At 39.3% G+C, this 16,221-nt stretch overlaps 2 protein-coding genes across 5 annotated transcripts; both read right to left on the reverse strand.

The window, feature by feature from the left end:
• Positions 1-34: 34 nt before the first annotated feature.
• On the reverse strand, positions 35-5,539 carry denr (density-regulated protein). Of its 4 annotated transcripts, none has more exons than XM_007570855.2 (8): positions 5,299-5,539; positions 3,771-3,883; positions 3,666-3,685; positions 3,473-3,557; positions 2,169-2,249; positions 1,823-1,939; positions 1,596-1,735; positions 35-366 (listed from the first exon to the last, which is right to left on the reverse strand). In XM_007570855.2, exons 2-8 carry the CDS (start codon positions 3,871-3,873, stop codon positions 322-324), a joined length of 591 nt encoding a protein of 196 aa, XP_007570917.1. In that variant the 5' UTR covers positions 3,874-3,883; positions 5,299-5,539; the 3' UTR covers positions 35-321. The 4 variants fall into 4 exon arrangements, with proteins under 4 accessions (XP_007570917.1, XP_016536598.1, XP_007570915.1 ...); XM_016681112.1 differs by having other exon boundaries at positions 2,169-2,267; XM_007570853.2 differs by having other exon boundaries at positions 2,169-2,258; positions 5,299-5,536.
• Positions 5,540-6,039: 500 nt separating this feature from the next.
• On the reverse strand, positions 6,040-15,242 carry bcl7a (BAF chromatin remodeling complex subunit BCL7A). Its single transcript, XM_007570858.2, has 6 exons — positions 14,793-15,242; positions 12,495-12,576; positions 12,307-12,403; positions 12,077-12,226; positions 9,831-9,934; positions 6,040-8,372 (listed from the first exon to the last, which is right to left on the reverse strand). Exons 1-6 carry the CDS (start codon positions 14,882-14,884, stop codon positions 8,298-8,300), a joined length of 600 nt encoding a protein of 199 aa, XP_007570920.1. The 5' UTR covers positions 14,885-15,242; the 3' UTR covers positions 6,040-8,297.
• Positions 15,243-16,221: the final 979 nt, after the last annotated feature.

Consider the following 16,221-nt stretch of genomic DNA (forward strand, 5'->3'; position numbering starts at 1 on the left):
ACCAACCTGGAATGAAGAGCGGGACAGCAAAATGGACAGAGGAGAATGAAATTTATTAGCCTACAGATTTGCTTGAGTGAAGAACATTTGTGAAGGACTTAATTCATAGCACACTTTGGCAAACAAGAGAAAGCAGCTATTGACTAAAAAAAAAAAAAAAAAAAAAAAAAAAAAAAACTGCCGCCAAGTGAGTGGCCAAGTCCGCACCATTTTATGTACAGTAAATAAAATAAGTATAAAATGACTTAATGTGTACATTTGGCCAGGTTGTTGTTGATGTTACAGGTCACATCCATCCCAGTGAAAGTGCATATTTGGTCTTTACTTCTTGACTTCACCCAGATCGTCGATGCTGTCATCATCCACCTACAGAAGGAGAAAGAGGCTGAACTCAGAAACGGTGTGTTGCGTTTGCAGATTTGTACAGCAACAGTTTTCTGAAATTGGAGTTTTGTTGTGTGAAAGTTTTTGCCTGAGCAAATCCTGCCTCTGGAGCTACAAACTAATCAAAGGCTTAAGTTTTCCAGATTTCTAATAGGAAGCCATCAATTTTATCAAACACTAACAAAACAAAACAAACCACACACTTTGGCTAGGCCATGAATATGAAATGATCTAAACTATTCAGTTGTGGCTCTGGATGCATTTAATGATCATTGTTCTGCAAAAAACTAAACTTCAGTCTCTCAAGTCTTTTCCAAAGCCTTATTGTTATTATTCATTACTCTTTTCTTAGTTTATTTAGGCCCCGCCCACACAGAGGATTTTAGGTGCATCAGCAAAGAGATTGTTTTTTGTCGTTTAGTCTGAGATCTACACAGATCTGGTGTTTTGGGAGACTAGAAATGATCATTCTTTGAAACTGGGTTCCACCATCTTGGTTAAATTTCAAAATGGCGGCTTTATGTATCCGTGTAACCAAGTGAGCTGCATCCTTTTTGAAACGATGACGTAGCTCCAGCTCTCTCCCACAAGCGTTTCACACTCACATGGCGCCGATAACGGCGTTTTCTGTGGCGCTGTGTCCTGTCATCCTTTGTTTACCGTTTACAGAAACGTACCGCGTTCATTTCAGTTTGGACGGGGTCCAAAGTTGAAGGCAATTTGTTTCACTGGCCATTTTCAAATCAATTTATTGTTTCTCTTCCAATGCAGAACTGTACACTACGATGTGTTTATCACATATAATACATCAAATGTAATGTAAAGTAAGTTTTGTAAAACAGCATGTTTTACAAAAACTCTGTTTTACATTAAATTTTATATTTGCTTTAAGTCCTACCTTTTTGTAACTGTTTCAAATCTAATATTCTAAAATACTATTTTTAATGGTTTACAATTTATTATTCAAGTATGTATGTTGGGTTCATTCCTGTATGTCCACACACATTTATTATTTAAAATGCTAAGTTCAAACAAATCTCAACACCAAACCAGCCCTTTATGAATTTTGTTGTTCGACATTGCAGTGCTATAAGGTTTAAATTAACCAAATGTGTTTGAGTTTACAGATAAAGATGGAAAAAAGTACATTTCACCAAACTTAACAGGTATAAAAACTCATGAAACTTTTTTCCATGAAGACCGTTTTTTACCTCAGGCCACTTTTCTTGAATGACGTCAATTATGTCATCTGTAAAATCTCCCTGAATGATTATTTCATCCTCGGCTGTAACTGAGGCACCACAAGAGAACTTCTGAGCAAAGAATCGCTGAGCCTCTTTAAGATCAATGTCTGGAACAAAGAGATTGACATTTAGACAAACGTGCAAAAAACTGAACATCGCCAAGCGTAGATGGAGGGGAACGGCACAAGCCTCACCAAATGTTGCCAGGCCACACACTCGTGTGACATATTTCTTCTTTGCTCTTGGAATTTTGGCTATTGTGACTTTCTGAGGCACCGTCTTCTTTTTCTGTTTAATTTGGCCTCTCCCACCTGAAAAGAAAAGGAGAATAAAGCAAAATTTGAGTCATTGGCAACAGCAATGGTGCTGAGAGATGAGAATCTTCAGGAAAGATGAACCCACAGGTACATCATATCCAAAAACAGAATCAGCTTTATTGGGAAAGACTGTGCACACAAACAATAAATTTGACTTCGTTGCAAGCGCTCACGGCGTACAAACATTAAATATGACTATATAGACTTATATGTGAAGTCATACCTCGTTTTTGCTTCTTCTTCTCCTCCTCTTCGCCTGTGGGGGGAGCTTCTCCAGTGCCGGATTCCTGTTTGGGAGCATTTCCTGCCGGACCAGAGGGACCAAAGAAGCAAAAAGAAGAATTACAACCAGTTTTGCAAAAATTATATTTGTTTACTGGAGTAAATATTAGCTTACTTACAAACAAGGTTTTTTACTTTGCTACTCCAATTGCTATGGAATAATAATGAATATTTGTTTTTTTATTATCAGGGGTGCACAAATAGCCTTAAAGGGGACCTTTATGCAAAATTGACATATTTTTGTACTTCCACTCAGGTCTCAAAAGAACAACAAAATAATTTCTAACTGTTTTTTGGCAAGAAGTTAAAGTTTTTGGTGTCTGGAAAATTAGCCATTTCAAAAACCTGAATGTTAGGTCAAAAATTGACATGCACCGTTACCTAGTAACCCAAATGGAGCTCCAGCATATTTGGTCAGCTGTTTTTACCACTGTATGTGCTGTACAATGGCTGCTGGAAAAGACAAATGGTTTGTTGTTGACTTACCCTCCTGAAATCACTTGCTGCACGCTTGTTGGTTGTGCAAAAGGCTCCACTAATGCTTTTCAAAAATGTATAGTTGCGCATCTGTTAGCAGCCATTTTCATATACGAGTGTAAACATTGAGTTGTGGGGGGATGTGGCCAGCAGCAGTTTTTTTGGATTTAAAGTGACAAGAGGTCCTAAAAAAGCTCAACATAGGCAGAACTGAGCAGACTAAAATATCATCTAAAAGTGATTTTGTGCAAAAAATGTAATTGGCTTTGCATAGCCAACAGACCTATCCCAACTTATCCAGAGAAACATAATAGGCCATTTGGAGTGACCAGCCAATACAAGAAACAAATCGTATCTACCTCCACAAAAGTCTGACAAATCAGCCACTGTCCAGTTTTGCTCTGCTGTGGGAGAGCTCTGACTGACAGACTCACCCACCAGGGCACGTCTGCATGTGCATACTTCAACTCGGAATTAGATTTGCCATCCAGCTGTATCTAAAAACACCATCTTGCTCTGTATGCATTGGCTCTGTAGCCCAAAAAGTATCCAATGACAGAACGCCATTCCTATCACTGCCATCCTTTACTGTAGTGCAGCCTATAAAGACAAGAGATCCTATACGGAACAAGCCAATAATTTAGCTTTTAAAGCTACTGAAAACTGGTATTTACACAGACTTCTAATCTATCTAGCCACTATTAATTAAGCTCTTTAAATTGAAGGGGAGTGAAGCAAAAATCCTCTGAAAACCTCGAAGGTACTCACCTACAGTCATCTTGGCAAACACATCTGGAAAGTTCTTCTCAAGCCACTGCCTACATTTGGCTGGCTCGGGCATGTACTCGCAGTACTGCGGAGACACCACCAGTTTTTACAACTCTCGAAAGAAATAATCTGCAGGCGCTTGTTTATAGTCCAAATAATGGGAGTGCATTGTCTGTCTAATGACGAAACTCACCTCTGTAGGTAGGGAGCACACTGTAGGAAGACAAAAAAAAAACTTGGGTTAGAGGTCATAGAAACACACCGCGATTGCACGACAGATTGAGTTTATCAATTATACCTCCGCAGTAAAGAACTTTGAGTGGGTATTTCGAATCGGGGTCCAACGATCCTTGCTCAGACCTGGTTTCTGTAGACCCAGATTCCATTTCAGTAGTAGCCATCACAAATGATCTGGGCAAGGTGAAGAGAAGCAATAAGAAAGTTTAAGAAACAGGAAAACAAAGTAGTGTTGGCATGGCAGCTGATGTTTCACGTTGGTTTTTTTGTCCACCCTACCCCTTCACCATGTCCTTTTTCTTTCCCTGACGTCACAACTTTGTCATTTTGTTTGAGTGTAAAGTTTCCATGTATGAGAAGACTACAATCAGGCTGTTGAAATAGTATCACCGTTTCACTGATTGAAATGAAGCGTGAAATTAGCTAAAAAATTTAACCTTTACTGGTCAGTGAACGCACCATAGTTTCATAGTAAGAAATGAAAGAAAATGTAAATGGTGGTGATTTTATGAGATTTTAGGTCATTTCTTACTTAACCTCCTGACTACCAGGAAAAAAAATATTGTCCAATCACCATTTTTTTTAAACCCACAGTCTTTGTAAGGTAATTAGAATACTAATGCACTTACTTTGTCTCTTCCCATAAAATGTGTTATTACTGATAAACGCCATTTTTATGAATTAGAAAAAGGTACATACAAAAGTCCCACCCCTTCACATGTGGTATCATTGAAAAGCCCTAAATGTCCTCTCCAGATACCAAAAGGAATTAATTCAGTAGAATGCAGGGGGTGGGAGATATTCAAGTTTAGAAATGTCCTCTACAGAGGACAAAAATGAACTACTGGTATTCAGGAGGATATTTCGATATAAATTGAGAATCTGCCACACGGTTTAGAGAGCCTTCCTTCATTTTTAAACCAAATACATAGTCTTAGGATTATATCAAAGTTCATTTAAGACAATATCAGGCTGAAATGGAAAAACAACTCTTGAATATGTTGCTAAAATACCCACTTTTACATGCAGGCATGATAATGTTACGTGTGTAAGGTCATGTGTCCCTTATTTAAATGTTACAGCTCGTAAAAAACAGGTGAGAAGAAATATCCGATTTCCTCCCTAGACCGGTCTGAATGAAGTCTATATATCATTTAACCAAACAGTTCAACTTTTTTCTTCCCGACACTGCTGCTTTATGTGGAGATTTTTTTAAATTATATTTATTTAGTTCTCAGTTTAATCTAATTTGCTACACAGCTGAAGTAGCCTTAGCCGGCTAACACATGCGGCTGTTTTATAGGCTGAAAGCGCTGCTCAACAGAGCAGTGTGCTAACATATTCAACATCAAATTGTACAATAATAGGCATAAATAATGCTGCCACTCCTGTCAACTGCATAAATCGAGCTAAAACGAAACGCTACATTTCGCTTTGAGTGCTTTCATTCATTAGGTTACGTGGACTCACCAGCTGTCACCGTTAGCACCTCGATTGAGTTTAGCAAGCTAGCTAAGCTAATGCAGCACAACGACTCACTGCAGCTGAAAAAAGTGAATTAAAACGCGGAAAACGGGGCCGTTCCCTACCTCGCACAGTAAACTCTTAAAACTGCTGGTTCAGTAGAACATCCGCTCGCATTATTAGGGTCAGTTCCACTTCTAGAATATCATTTTCACTGAATAAGGTTTAGTTGGCATACTTCGAGCACGCCTTGTTACGCCTCTTGTGAGAGGAGTCTAGCCAATAATATATAGCTGCAGCTTTTCGCACCACTCTCAGACCCAAAACCGCTCCCAGGCTCCGGTAGCCGAAAACCCTTCCTGGTTCATGGGAGAATTTGCTTCCGGTTGGCGCATGCGCAAAAACCAATTGGCGTTAAGGTTCACGATTGCTAACACAATGACAAACCATTATTCACCGAATGTGTCAGAGTAGTTTTGTTTAAACTGGGATTTAAAATATGTAGGATAAAAGTTGGGTTTATATAGCAGCGTGTTAAGTTCATGCGAGAATTTGCGTCCGGTTTGGGCATGCGTAAAACCCCACTGGTGTTTATTATAGTTCACAATTACAGACACGATATCAAACAATACTTTATTAACCGAGTGTGTCCGTGCAGTTCGAAGGTGGACATTTAAAAGATATAGGATAAAGGTTAGGTCTATGTGGTAGGAAGTTAAGAGCAAACATAATCAAATCCAAGGACATCAACTTGTAGCATTCAAAAGCATGTAGATAAAATGTGACATTTAGCTAAAAAGTAAAATCCCAAATTTGTTCTAGAAATGGAGGACTTTTCAAAAGTTTCGAACAGACTGACACAGACAAAGCATTTGTATGACTTTTATTAAGAAAACAAAACCATTGGACATGATAAAAACAAAACCAAGCACTACTGATGGAATAAATAAGTCAAACCAAACCATAAATCTGTACACGATCTAAAGAAAAAAATGGTCCCAAGAAAAAAAAGATTTTTTTTCATCTCACAGCTCTTTTTTTTCTCATTTTTGTTTTTACACACAGTTATGAGCAAACTATAAATCAATTGGCTCAATCAAGTGAACGCTACAACATAAGTGAGAATTTGTTTTTCTTAAACTGAGTGTATATGTAATGCTGTTTATAACTGTTAATGTCAATACAATAGCATTTTTAAAGTTCCAGCTCTGCTGGACTGGGAATGAGGTATATGCTAATCCACCCTCTGAACCGAGACACTGTTTTAAAACTCCTTCCTCTCCATCCGTGTGAATGCTGATTTGCTGAAAATCTGATTCTGGGTTGTAAAATGCATCGTAGCCCCGTCCTGTCACGGTTTGCAGTGATTCAGTTATCTAAATTCATTCAGGATTGATTAATGAAAGAAATCTTAACATGAGTGAGGTTTTTTTTTTTCTTTCTTTTTTTACATTAGAGGTCGTAGGTCTGAATCCGTACTTTAAAGTTCAAGTAAATTGCACTAATTAGCACACAGTCAGGGGGCACTATGCCACGTGTGTATGGATTCAGCCGACAGACAGCACCTTGAAGGAGGATTAGAACCAAATCTTTGAACAAAAAAAAAAAAACAAAAAAAAAAAACAGAGAGAGAGAGACTGGACCTTTAGTGGCGAACGGCACCAGCATGTGTAGGTCATAGACGGGTAGTGACACGTAACCAGTACAGGGAAATGAGACGATTAGATGCGAGTCGACGGTGATATGGAAAGAAACCGGAAGTTCTGATGGATGAGTTTTGCAGGTGCTTAAAGGAATGAACATGATCAACTTCTGGGTAGTGTTAAAACCTAATTGTGATGCGTTTTATAGGAGTAGTACGCGTTTACTTCCTTGCTGGGAGGAAAGCGAGCGGGCGGATGCTAACACGTAATGCTACCTTGCTGCTCAAATAACTGCCTGGATTTACGTACAGCCGACTTGGTGTCGCTCTAAATTACATTATGTTTTTTTTTTACTCGCAGCAAGGAAGCAAATATCTCCCAAATCTTTTTCCTCAGAGAAAACATCCTATCAGGAGGAGTTAAATATAAATAATTGGAAAAACTAATTAGTGACAGTTATAAGGCAAAAACAAAAACAAAACAAACCGAAACAAAGCATGGCACCAAAACGTAAGTCCAAACCAGCTTGAACTAAAACTTGTATTAGTCGTAACAACTCAAGGCACACACCTCCGGGACGCGCTCTAACCATGTCTGTCCTCACTACTTATCCAATAGTCCGTCTCGGCGTGTACCGTTGCCCTCTTCCTCTACGAACCACGAGCTAATTCACTTTAGGAGAAAAATAAAAACACAAACATGGAGAACTTTTCATGGATAGAGATAAAAGACATCCACTACAGCAGCAAATCTATCTGTGATCGATTGTGACATACCATAACAGTGCATTGACCCTCCTGAGGGAGAAAAAAAAAGAAAGATATAACTAAACATTCCCTAAACAAAAGAGAACATTAGTCTAGCAGGAGGCGAATCGGGAGGATTGAAAGCGAGACGTGGCCTTCGGGGTTGGTGGGGGGATGGGGGCTGCCACAGCCACTGATCTGAGACCAGGTTAGCCCCTTGACTTATCCTGAGCTAAACCGTTAGCAGTGAAACAAAAGAGTGATCTCAGAGCAGCGTCTGCGATCGGCCTCGTCCTAATCTCAGAGCTCTTTAAGTCACAGAAGCGGGTCGGGGTTTGTGTTCTGGTCTGGTGGTGGCTGGGCTGAGCTGCCGGCGCTGTCCCGAAGCTTGGGTCTGGCGCTTCTCTTGGCAAAACAAAATGTGGAGGACTGGAAGGAAGCACGGAGGGGGAACCACTGAACAAGAGGTAATATCCATCCTCCCTCGGTGGCAGGGGGGAGTGTTTGGGTAAAGGTGGCGAAAAGGGAAGTGGGAAACAGCGATAAGGAAGAGAGACGTCCGTTCTCCCCTTGGTTTTGAAGAGCAGGGAGGGGAAATAAAAAAAATTAAAAAAAAAACAATCTAAGAGGAGAGCCGGTGTGTCCATTAGCCCTAAATCATCTAGAGTTAATGGGAGGAGGTACAGAGGAAGGGAGACAGGAAGGTGAAGGAGAGAATGACTCAGCCCAAAACATTTAGCTCTCCTCAAAGTCCTGAGATGAGGACTCCAGTTTGCTTTTCTTGCTGGGCGGGGTCTCCTCCTGTAGATCCTGTAAGCAAGAAACAAACAAACAAAATAAAAAATACAAAGCATGATTACATCTAATAAGCAAAGATGCACCAAGAAGATAGGATCAGGCAGGCAGTTTTCACCTTGTTCTGCCCCGACCAGTGACTAGCTGTGTTTCCATTATCATTGTGTGCAAAACTCTAATGTCAAAAAACTACTTTGCAATTGCAGTGCTTCCATTAAACAGGAAAGGCAATCAAAAACACACGTGAATAAGCCTGTTCATTAACAAACATGACTCCTCCGGCTACTTCCTGTCGTCTTCTTCCGGCTGCTGATCACGTGACTTGTGTGATGCAAAAAGAGTGTTTCCATTGGAATTTTGCAAAATAGGCCAAATTTGATAATAAAAAATAAATAAAATCACGTAATACTAGTGTCAAATCATTTTATTAAAAAAAAAGTGTTTTTCAAAATTGCCGTGTTTCCAATAAGCAAATTTATTTTCAAAATATCAAATTGTGCAATTATATGATAAAAAGAAACTAAACTAGTGAAAATTACAGAAGCATTTGCAGTCAACTGCAGAAGACATAAAATTGGGTGCAAGCAGCATTGTGTAAGCTAAAATGCAACAGCTCGCTAAAATACTAATGCTAGCATGTAGAGTACCAGTAGCAGGTTGACCTATGCTCCATTCACTATGACAAAAACCCATTAAAAACTAAAATTAGTTAAACTCCTAATGATAGCTAAAATGTTCTCAATATCATGTGGGCTATCACAATGCTTTTTTTCAGCTGTTTTTTTTTCAGTTAAAAAAAAACAAACAAAAAAAACAACTGAAAATGCCGTTTGTTTTTTAACTCACTCCATTCAGTCTATTAGATTTAGTTTTTAAATCAAAATGAGTTATAATGCTAGCTAGGATTAGCATTTTAGCTAATTCTAGTTAGCATTTACCAGCAGCTGCTGGAGGTCAAAACCCCCACAGGGGTCCTTTAATGACTGAGTGAGAATGTTACAGATGGACTTCTAAAGGGACGCACATGTCTCAAGGGCAGCATGTCCACACTAGAGGTCTTTAAATATTCAGTAACCATTCAGGAAAGCCAATCAATAACATACGTGAATAAGCCTGTTCATTAACAAACATGACTCCTCCGGCTACTTCCTGTCGTCTTCTTCCGACTGGAAGAAGACGACGAAGGAAATCACTGTTCAGGACTGTGATCTGAAACATGAGTGAAACAGAAAATGTTGTTTCTGGTTTTTTAGGCTTTTTATGAAACAAGTCATGTTTTCAAGTCACACAACAACAAAAGGTAAAATCTCTCATTCTTCCAGTGATTTATTCTTAAAGAACCTTTGCTTTATTAGCCATGTTGTTCCTAGAAAGCAGGTAGAAGAGAGATCCGGACCAGCATGTGAAAACTTAAACACTTTGTTTCCTGCTCCTCTGAGAGGTTTGCAGACAGATGTGCGGACGTGTTCATACCTGAGTGGCTTTGCTGTCTGAGGAATCCTTCTCCCCTGAGGACAGACTGTCTCTCTTGGCACTTTGTGCTCGCTCTGAGGTCTCTGATGTAGGGATGCTCTTCCCTGAAATCACAACACAGTAGAAAATAAATAAAAAATCTCAGGCAAACCTCTCACTTCTTCATCAGGCAGCAAATACAGACAAGAACTCTTCAGTGTGCGTTTGGCTCTTTTCATGGCCCCTTTTTCGACACTCTAGTGACCCCAAGTGGTTCTTTGGGGTAACTGCAAACAACCCAAAGAGCTGAAATTATATTAAAGTCGACCCCCACCCCCATCCCCGTTGTTTATTAAGTTTGAACAAAGACAGCAGAGATGTAGATGCTCTGATAAAAAGGGAAAAAATACATTCTGCAGTGCTAGATTTCTTGCACAGACTGCAAAAGTTTGCACTTAAATTTGTACTGCAGCCCTTTTTTGGATCGGGTTCTTATTCTATGTCATTCTTTTATTCTACTTTTTACATTATTTTATCCTTTATCCAGCTGCTTTCTGTTTGAAACAAATAATCAAATCAATTACACTTTATTTCCCCTAAAAGGAAAATTAAAGGATTTCTGGTAGCAGTCAGTTTTGCAACAAATCTGAAGCGGCCTCTGACTGGAGACGGTTGCCGTCTGTCATGACATGAAAACAGCTCAATTTCAGGGGAGCGAACATATTTCACAGTAATGGTGCGTTCACACTAAACGCATCATTATGCGCGTCAAAAACATGTCCAACGCTTCAAGTTCGACACGTGTGGAAATTGAATGCAGATGCTTGACATTTTGCTCTACACCTAGCGTTTCGAGCATTTGGTTTACATTCAAAGACTATGTGGAGGCGCGCCAAAAATCGTGAAAAACAACGGCAATGGATTTGTCCTCGAATCGGTTGCTGATTTGAAGCGTCTCATGCTTCAAGTCGCCTTTGAAGCATGAGACGCTTCAAATCGCGCTAGACGCGCGAAATGTGTCACAATGAGCGTTCAATGCGCCTCTATGTAGCCTTCAAATGTATACCAGACGTACAAAACGCGTTTGGTGTGAATGCACCATTACACTTCAAGGATGACATCATCAGTTGTTGGTCATTTGCTGCTGCTCTTTGGTCCTGCTCTGCATCCATAAAGTCTCCTTTTCAAATACTCTGGAATTTGGGGTCAGAGTTCATGTGTTATTTTAGTTTTTGAGTTGCAAAAACAATAATAAGTTGTTGCCATGGTTATGCATCATAAATGTCTTAAAGCTAAAAAAGCAAAAATCCTTCCAGCTTCGCGGCATCCAAAACTAGAGTGAATAATTGTCCAAACGAGGAACGCCTCAAGCAAAAAATGATAAACATAAATCAGAACTGCTCAACCATTTTCTATGAATATATATTTAGAAATGATAAATGTATATACGTTTCAGGAGATTTGTTCTCAGAGTCTTGAAATGACTTTCTTAAAGGGGTAGTATAATGTAATTTTTTTTTTTTTTTTTAGTGTTCCATGATGGAACGCTATTATTATGTTCTTCCCACATCAAAGACATACCTAAAGTGTTGCTTTGATTCTTTTATGCATGTTTGAGAAATCCTTTCATCTCCATAGCAACCATTTAGCTGTGCAAAACGCCTGGGTGGACCTAGCTCCGCCTTCGAGGACAAAGCCCCTCATCAGAACTGCAGATTCTAAACTTCCAAGATTTCACCTCACAGACCAGGCCTCCCTCACAACATGCCCACTCAGCTCCTTCAGACTAGCCAGCTGCGATTAGCAAAAACCTGGTGGAACTGAACATGGCAAAAACGTTAAAAATTTTAACGTTTTTACCAGCGTAAAAACAGAGTGATGGTGTGATGACATCCTAGTCATATTTGATATATATAACATTTTTATAACAACTGAAAGTTAGCATAGTTATTTGATTGCGCAATAAAATGGCACTATGTGCCTGGAAAAACAGTACTGCCCGTTTAACCTGGTTATTTAGAGCGACAGATTAAATAAGGCTAACAAGCTGAAACTATTTGTCTGTTTTTGTTGAGATCCACAAAGTGAGACATAAAAGTCGACGATTAAATTCCCGGGAGGTTGGATCGGGGCAACACAGGTGTGCAGTGGTTTTATCAAAGGGGAAGTGGTTGCTTTAAATTGAGGATGAAGACAAAAACAGCAGATGGCATATACTGGTACATACTGGTGTATACTGGTATTCATTGTGTCTGTGACGGTCTGACCTCTCTTGCTGTCTGGGCTCTGGTCAGTCTTGGCCTCGCCGTTGTCGCGGAGAGACGCGGCGTTGGACTCCGGGGCGGGGCTGGTGCTACAGCTGTTTTCCTGCTTCACTGGGGACGAGTCGGCGATGGAGCTCTGGTTACTGTTGTCATCTGGAACAGGGCAGACCGAGAGTCAGAAAACACACGACCAACAAGCACAAGACAAAAAAAAACGAGTGTAGGAACCCCACCATGCATGTCCATCATCCCTGGAGAGGAGCTGTTCTCCGGAGTCGTCACCTCGGAGCCGTATTTATCGTCCTTACCCTTCTTCTTATTTTTGTTCTTCTGCACCACAGGAGACACAGTGAGCTACAGTCTGCGCTTCGCTTATATGTGACATTTTCAGCGAACAATCTGCTAATAATCATGAACTCACGTCGTCTGATTTCGGCTCCGTCACCGGGACCCACTTGTAGATGCGAAGGGACGTGTCTCCGACCGTCACCCATTTCTTCTCCCTGATTGGACAGACAAACAAGTCGATTCAAAGTGACCTCTGGTGGAAAGATGCTCTGAAAAGTGGCAACCTAACCACTCCCTATAGTATAAGTATACTTATACTAGTATAAGTATACTAAGTTATACTAAGTTAGTATACAAACTTATACTAGAAAAAGTAATAAAACTATTAACAAGGTGATTTATGTGAATATTTCGACCTTTGCATTGAGAGTTTTCTGAGGTTCTCTGACATATTGCATGTTAAGTGGAAAAATCCAAAATGTTTTCATTTATTGCTGCTATCTGAAACAGCTAAAAAGTACTTTAGCTATTTAGGTTACTTTTAGAAATCAAAATGAGATTTTTATTAGTGTGTATTAAAGATTTTCTTTATTTTAGTCACACAAAGTCAGTTAAGTCATTATTAAAATATTTTAATATCAATCACACTTATTCTAATCATTGTAACTCACCTAAAACCCTTAAACATTAATTCAGTGACTTATTAGTAAATCTAGATTTTAAAATGATAGTAATTGACCACTGGAAAAAATTATATTATTATATAAATGTCTATATTATGTGGATGTGCTTTCTGAATTGAATCAACACTACCATGAAGTAAAATCTGCATAAAAGTTGTCAAGACAACAACACAAACAATAATCCAGTGGACACGCATTATTTTATTATTATATATGGTACTATATAACTAATGTACAGGTTACTATTTATGTAAACCTAAAAAAAAATTAAATAAAACGTCTCTGAAGGTTTCATCTGTTTAGAATAATTTTGATTAAACATGTCACTGGTTTACCACAAAAATGTAAAAGAAAGAAAAATTTTATGAAAGAAAGAAAGAAAGAAAGAAAGAAAGAAAGAAAGAAAGAAAGAAAGAAAGAAAGAAAGGGACAAAGGAAGAGGGGGGAAAAGAAAGAAACAAATTATAAGCACCTTCTTCATTTGGTTATAGTTTATTTTTCTAGCAACCTTCTGCTGTTCAATCAAAAAATAAGTTCAACATGCCAATATTGGTCGAGTAACTAGTCGATCTAAGCTTTTAAACCAGTGTCAGCTAAAAAAAAAAGTTTCCCTTTAGTGTTCATCTTTATAGCAAAATTACATATTTAGAGTCAAATTTCTTTAAAGTAAGGGAAAAGTGTAGAAACCTTAATATTCTGGTTTAATATTCATGTAACTAGAAATAGATAATGAGAAAACATTGTTAAAGAAAAACCTGATATAAAAACCGAATTTAATAAAGTAAATAATAATAAAAAAAATCCTTGTATTTCCAACTTATTCAATCTTCTGAGGTTACATGGCTGATTCAAAAGAAGTTTTTACAAAACTGTAAAAGGACATAAAAATGAACAATATCCTAAAATATAAACGTCTTTATATTTATTTTACATTACACCATCATATTTTATGTTGCTTTTATTCTGTGAAACAAAAATGCTAAAGTTACAACAAAACCAAACTTCTGCCTTTGACCCGGGGACGTTTGATTAATCCGCCTGAATAAATAAAAATGTGATTAAATTCTGACACCGAGCGGAGTTGAACAGCTACATCCATAAATGTCATGTCCTCCGAACAAACATGTGCTTCTGCGCTGTTTAAAGAGAACAGAATGTGATTTTCTGGTGTAAAAAGATAAGACTGAGTCACTACGTGTTCAGCCATGCACTACAGTAGCCTACTTCCCTCTCCCAACCCCCACCGTGTCTTATTCTCCGGCAGACCTAAAGGGCGACTCAAAGCGCTTAATTTAAAACTCCACACGGACTAAAGTGCTCCGACTCAAGAGCGCCGTCGTCAAAATTTGTCTCAGCGTCCAGACTTATCGGCCGTTTCGCCGCTAAAAGCCCGCCGCCTGCGCTCGCAGCTCGGCAGCGGGCAGCAATGGCTTCATGTGACTACATCGAAATGGCTTCTGGGTTCAACCCTTTTTTTGCCGTTAAAAATCAACGGAAAAACACCGGCTATATGTTGTGTGTTTCCCCCGCGAGCAGCCTCGCGAAAGCCGGGAAAGGCGCTCTTCGCTGGAGCGCCCCGGTCGCACCTGAGCCGCAAGTACATCTGCTGAGAACGCCGTTCAAAAAGCTGCCCTTTATCTTTCTATTTCATCCCTCTCTCCGTCTCGCTCCTTCCCTCTCCTCCCCCAACAAGCAAGCCTTTCTCGTGTTAGATAACGAAGCCTGCTTTTTTATCTTGTTCCTCTTACCATTTTCGTACTTTCTCAATAGCGGCCATAACCCTCTTGATGTCATCTTTCGCCCTGCTCCGGGTCTCAGCTCGGACCGACCTGCCCGACATTGCCGCGGTTGGTATAATATTTTTAAAGCTCGCCGGCAGTTCAGACACAATGCAAACAGTAGAGCGCACAGAAGAGCCAATGCGCCTGCGCGGCCTGTTGGAGCAGCAGGGGGAGGAGGAGGAGGACGAGCGGGGCCTGCCGGCTGCAGCTGCACACTGAACAGAGATGTGTTTGCCTGCTGAGCTGAGAGAGCAGCAGAACAAAGAGTACAGCCCGAAAACTCCGTGCTGGAGAGCCCACTGAGGGGGAGAGGAGGAGAATTAAACTTTACTGTGTTTTCTGAGGGAATCTGTAGATTTAGACAATAACATTCGCAATTATAAGTCGTTAGAAGATCGTAAGATATGATTTTAGGTCAGTAATTTGTTTGTATAAACACAACCAGGCTGAGACAGGCAAAGAATAAGCAAAATAAAACCATTTTTACTCTGTCTGCTTACCTGTTTTTCTTCTTTCCATTTGTTTTTGATGTTTTTCTTTCCTCTTAGATATTTTGAAGTTACTCTGTAACTCTTTGTTGCTATTTTAGAGTTTTGCTACAACGCAGACTGACTTAAATTTTACATCTTTTTTCCTCCTTTCTCTTTCTTCACGTGTATACTTGTAGTTATTTCATGATTGTATGTGATAGATAGGTGCCTTTTAGAAGTCATATAATTTGTTAACATTGGTGAAAAACCAGAATCAAAACGACCAAGAAGCCAAATACATGGCGATCCTGAAAGAAAACTTGTTAGAGGCTGTGGAAGACATGAAGACAGGGTGGAGGTTCACTGTTTTAGCAGGACACCAACCCTAAACATACATGAAAAGTGATTAAGGAAAGCATTGATTTAGGAAGGTTTAATATAAATCCAAAACACTCCTTTAATGTTTTATCCTGTCCTGTCTAATTTTATTTTGTGTCACTGCTAAGGTAGAAATGGTACTATTTAAGAAGAATACAGGAAAAAAAAAAAAACCTGAAGGAAACTAAAAACGGAAAACATCGCCCTCTGGTGATGGAAAAATAGAACTGGAGGATGTACCTGCTTTGTGAGAAACCTTCGAAAGAATCGCAATGTATTTACATTAAACTGAGAAAATAATCCTAAAAACATTCAAGAACGCATCTTAAAGGCTATTCTGTGTATCTAAGATAATAAAGTCTTTTTAAAATTCCGATTCCCAATTGATGTTCCTCTCCGTTGTGCTGTTTTTTAAACGTTTTTCTTTAGATAGCTTTTCACCGTTGTCAAGTCAGATTAACGTATTTTTTTTATGTTACTGAGGCGCTCCGCGTATCTTTGTTGCTCTAAACTAGGCAGCTTTCCAAGTCCAAATTTTATTTCCCCAG

This window comes from Poecilia formosa, unplaced genomic scaffold (assembly GCF_000485575.1).
Source record: "Poecilia formosa unplaced genomic scaffold, Poecilia_formosa-5.1.2 Scaffold269, whole genome shotgun sequence".
In the NCBI taxonomy this organism is placed as follows: Eukaryota; Metazoa; Chordata; class Actinopteri; order Cyprinodontiformes; family Poeciliidae; genus Poecilia; species Poecilia formosa.

What these genes read in the sequence shown, in the direction of transcription:
- denr (XM_016681112.1), bottom strand. Translation starts at nt 3,873, where the DNA reads ATGGCTACTACTGAAATGGAATCTGGGTCTACAGAAACCAGGTCTGAG. An exon ending in GTGTGGCCTGGCAACATTTG is followed by an intron (nt 1,736 to 1,822) that starts GTGAGGCTTGTG and finishes TCTTTGTTCCAG; the next exon opens with ACATTGATCTTAAAGAGGCT. An exon ending in TTCAAGAAAAGTGGCCTGAG is followed by an intron (nt 367 to 1,595) that starts GTAAAAAACGGT and finishes CTCCTTCTGTAG; the next exon opens with GTGGATGATGACAGCATCGA.
- bcl7a (XM_007570858.2), bottom strand. Translation starts at nt 14,884, where the DNA reads ATGTCGGGCAGGTCGGTCCGAGCTGAGACCCGGAGCAGGGCGAAAGAT. An exon ending in AGGGATGATGGACATGCATG is followed by an intron (nt 12,227 to 12,306) that starts GTGGGGTTCCTA and finishes GCCCTGTTCCAG; the next exon opens with ATGACAACAGTAACCAGAGC. An exon ending in GAGCCCAGACAGCAAGAGAG is followed by an intron (nt 9,935 to 12,076) that starts GTCAGACCGTCA and finishes TTGTGATTTCAG; the next exon opens with GGAAGAGCATCCCTACATCA.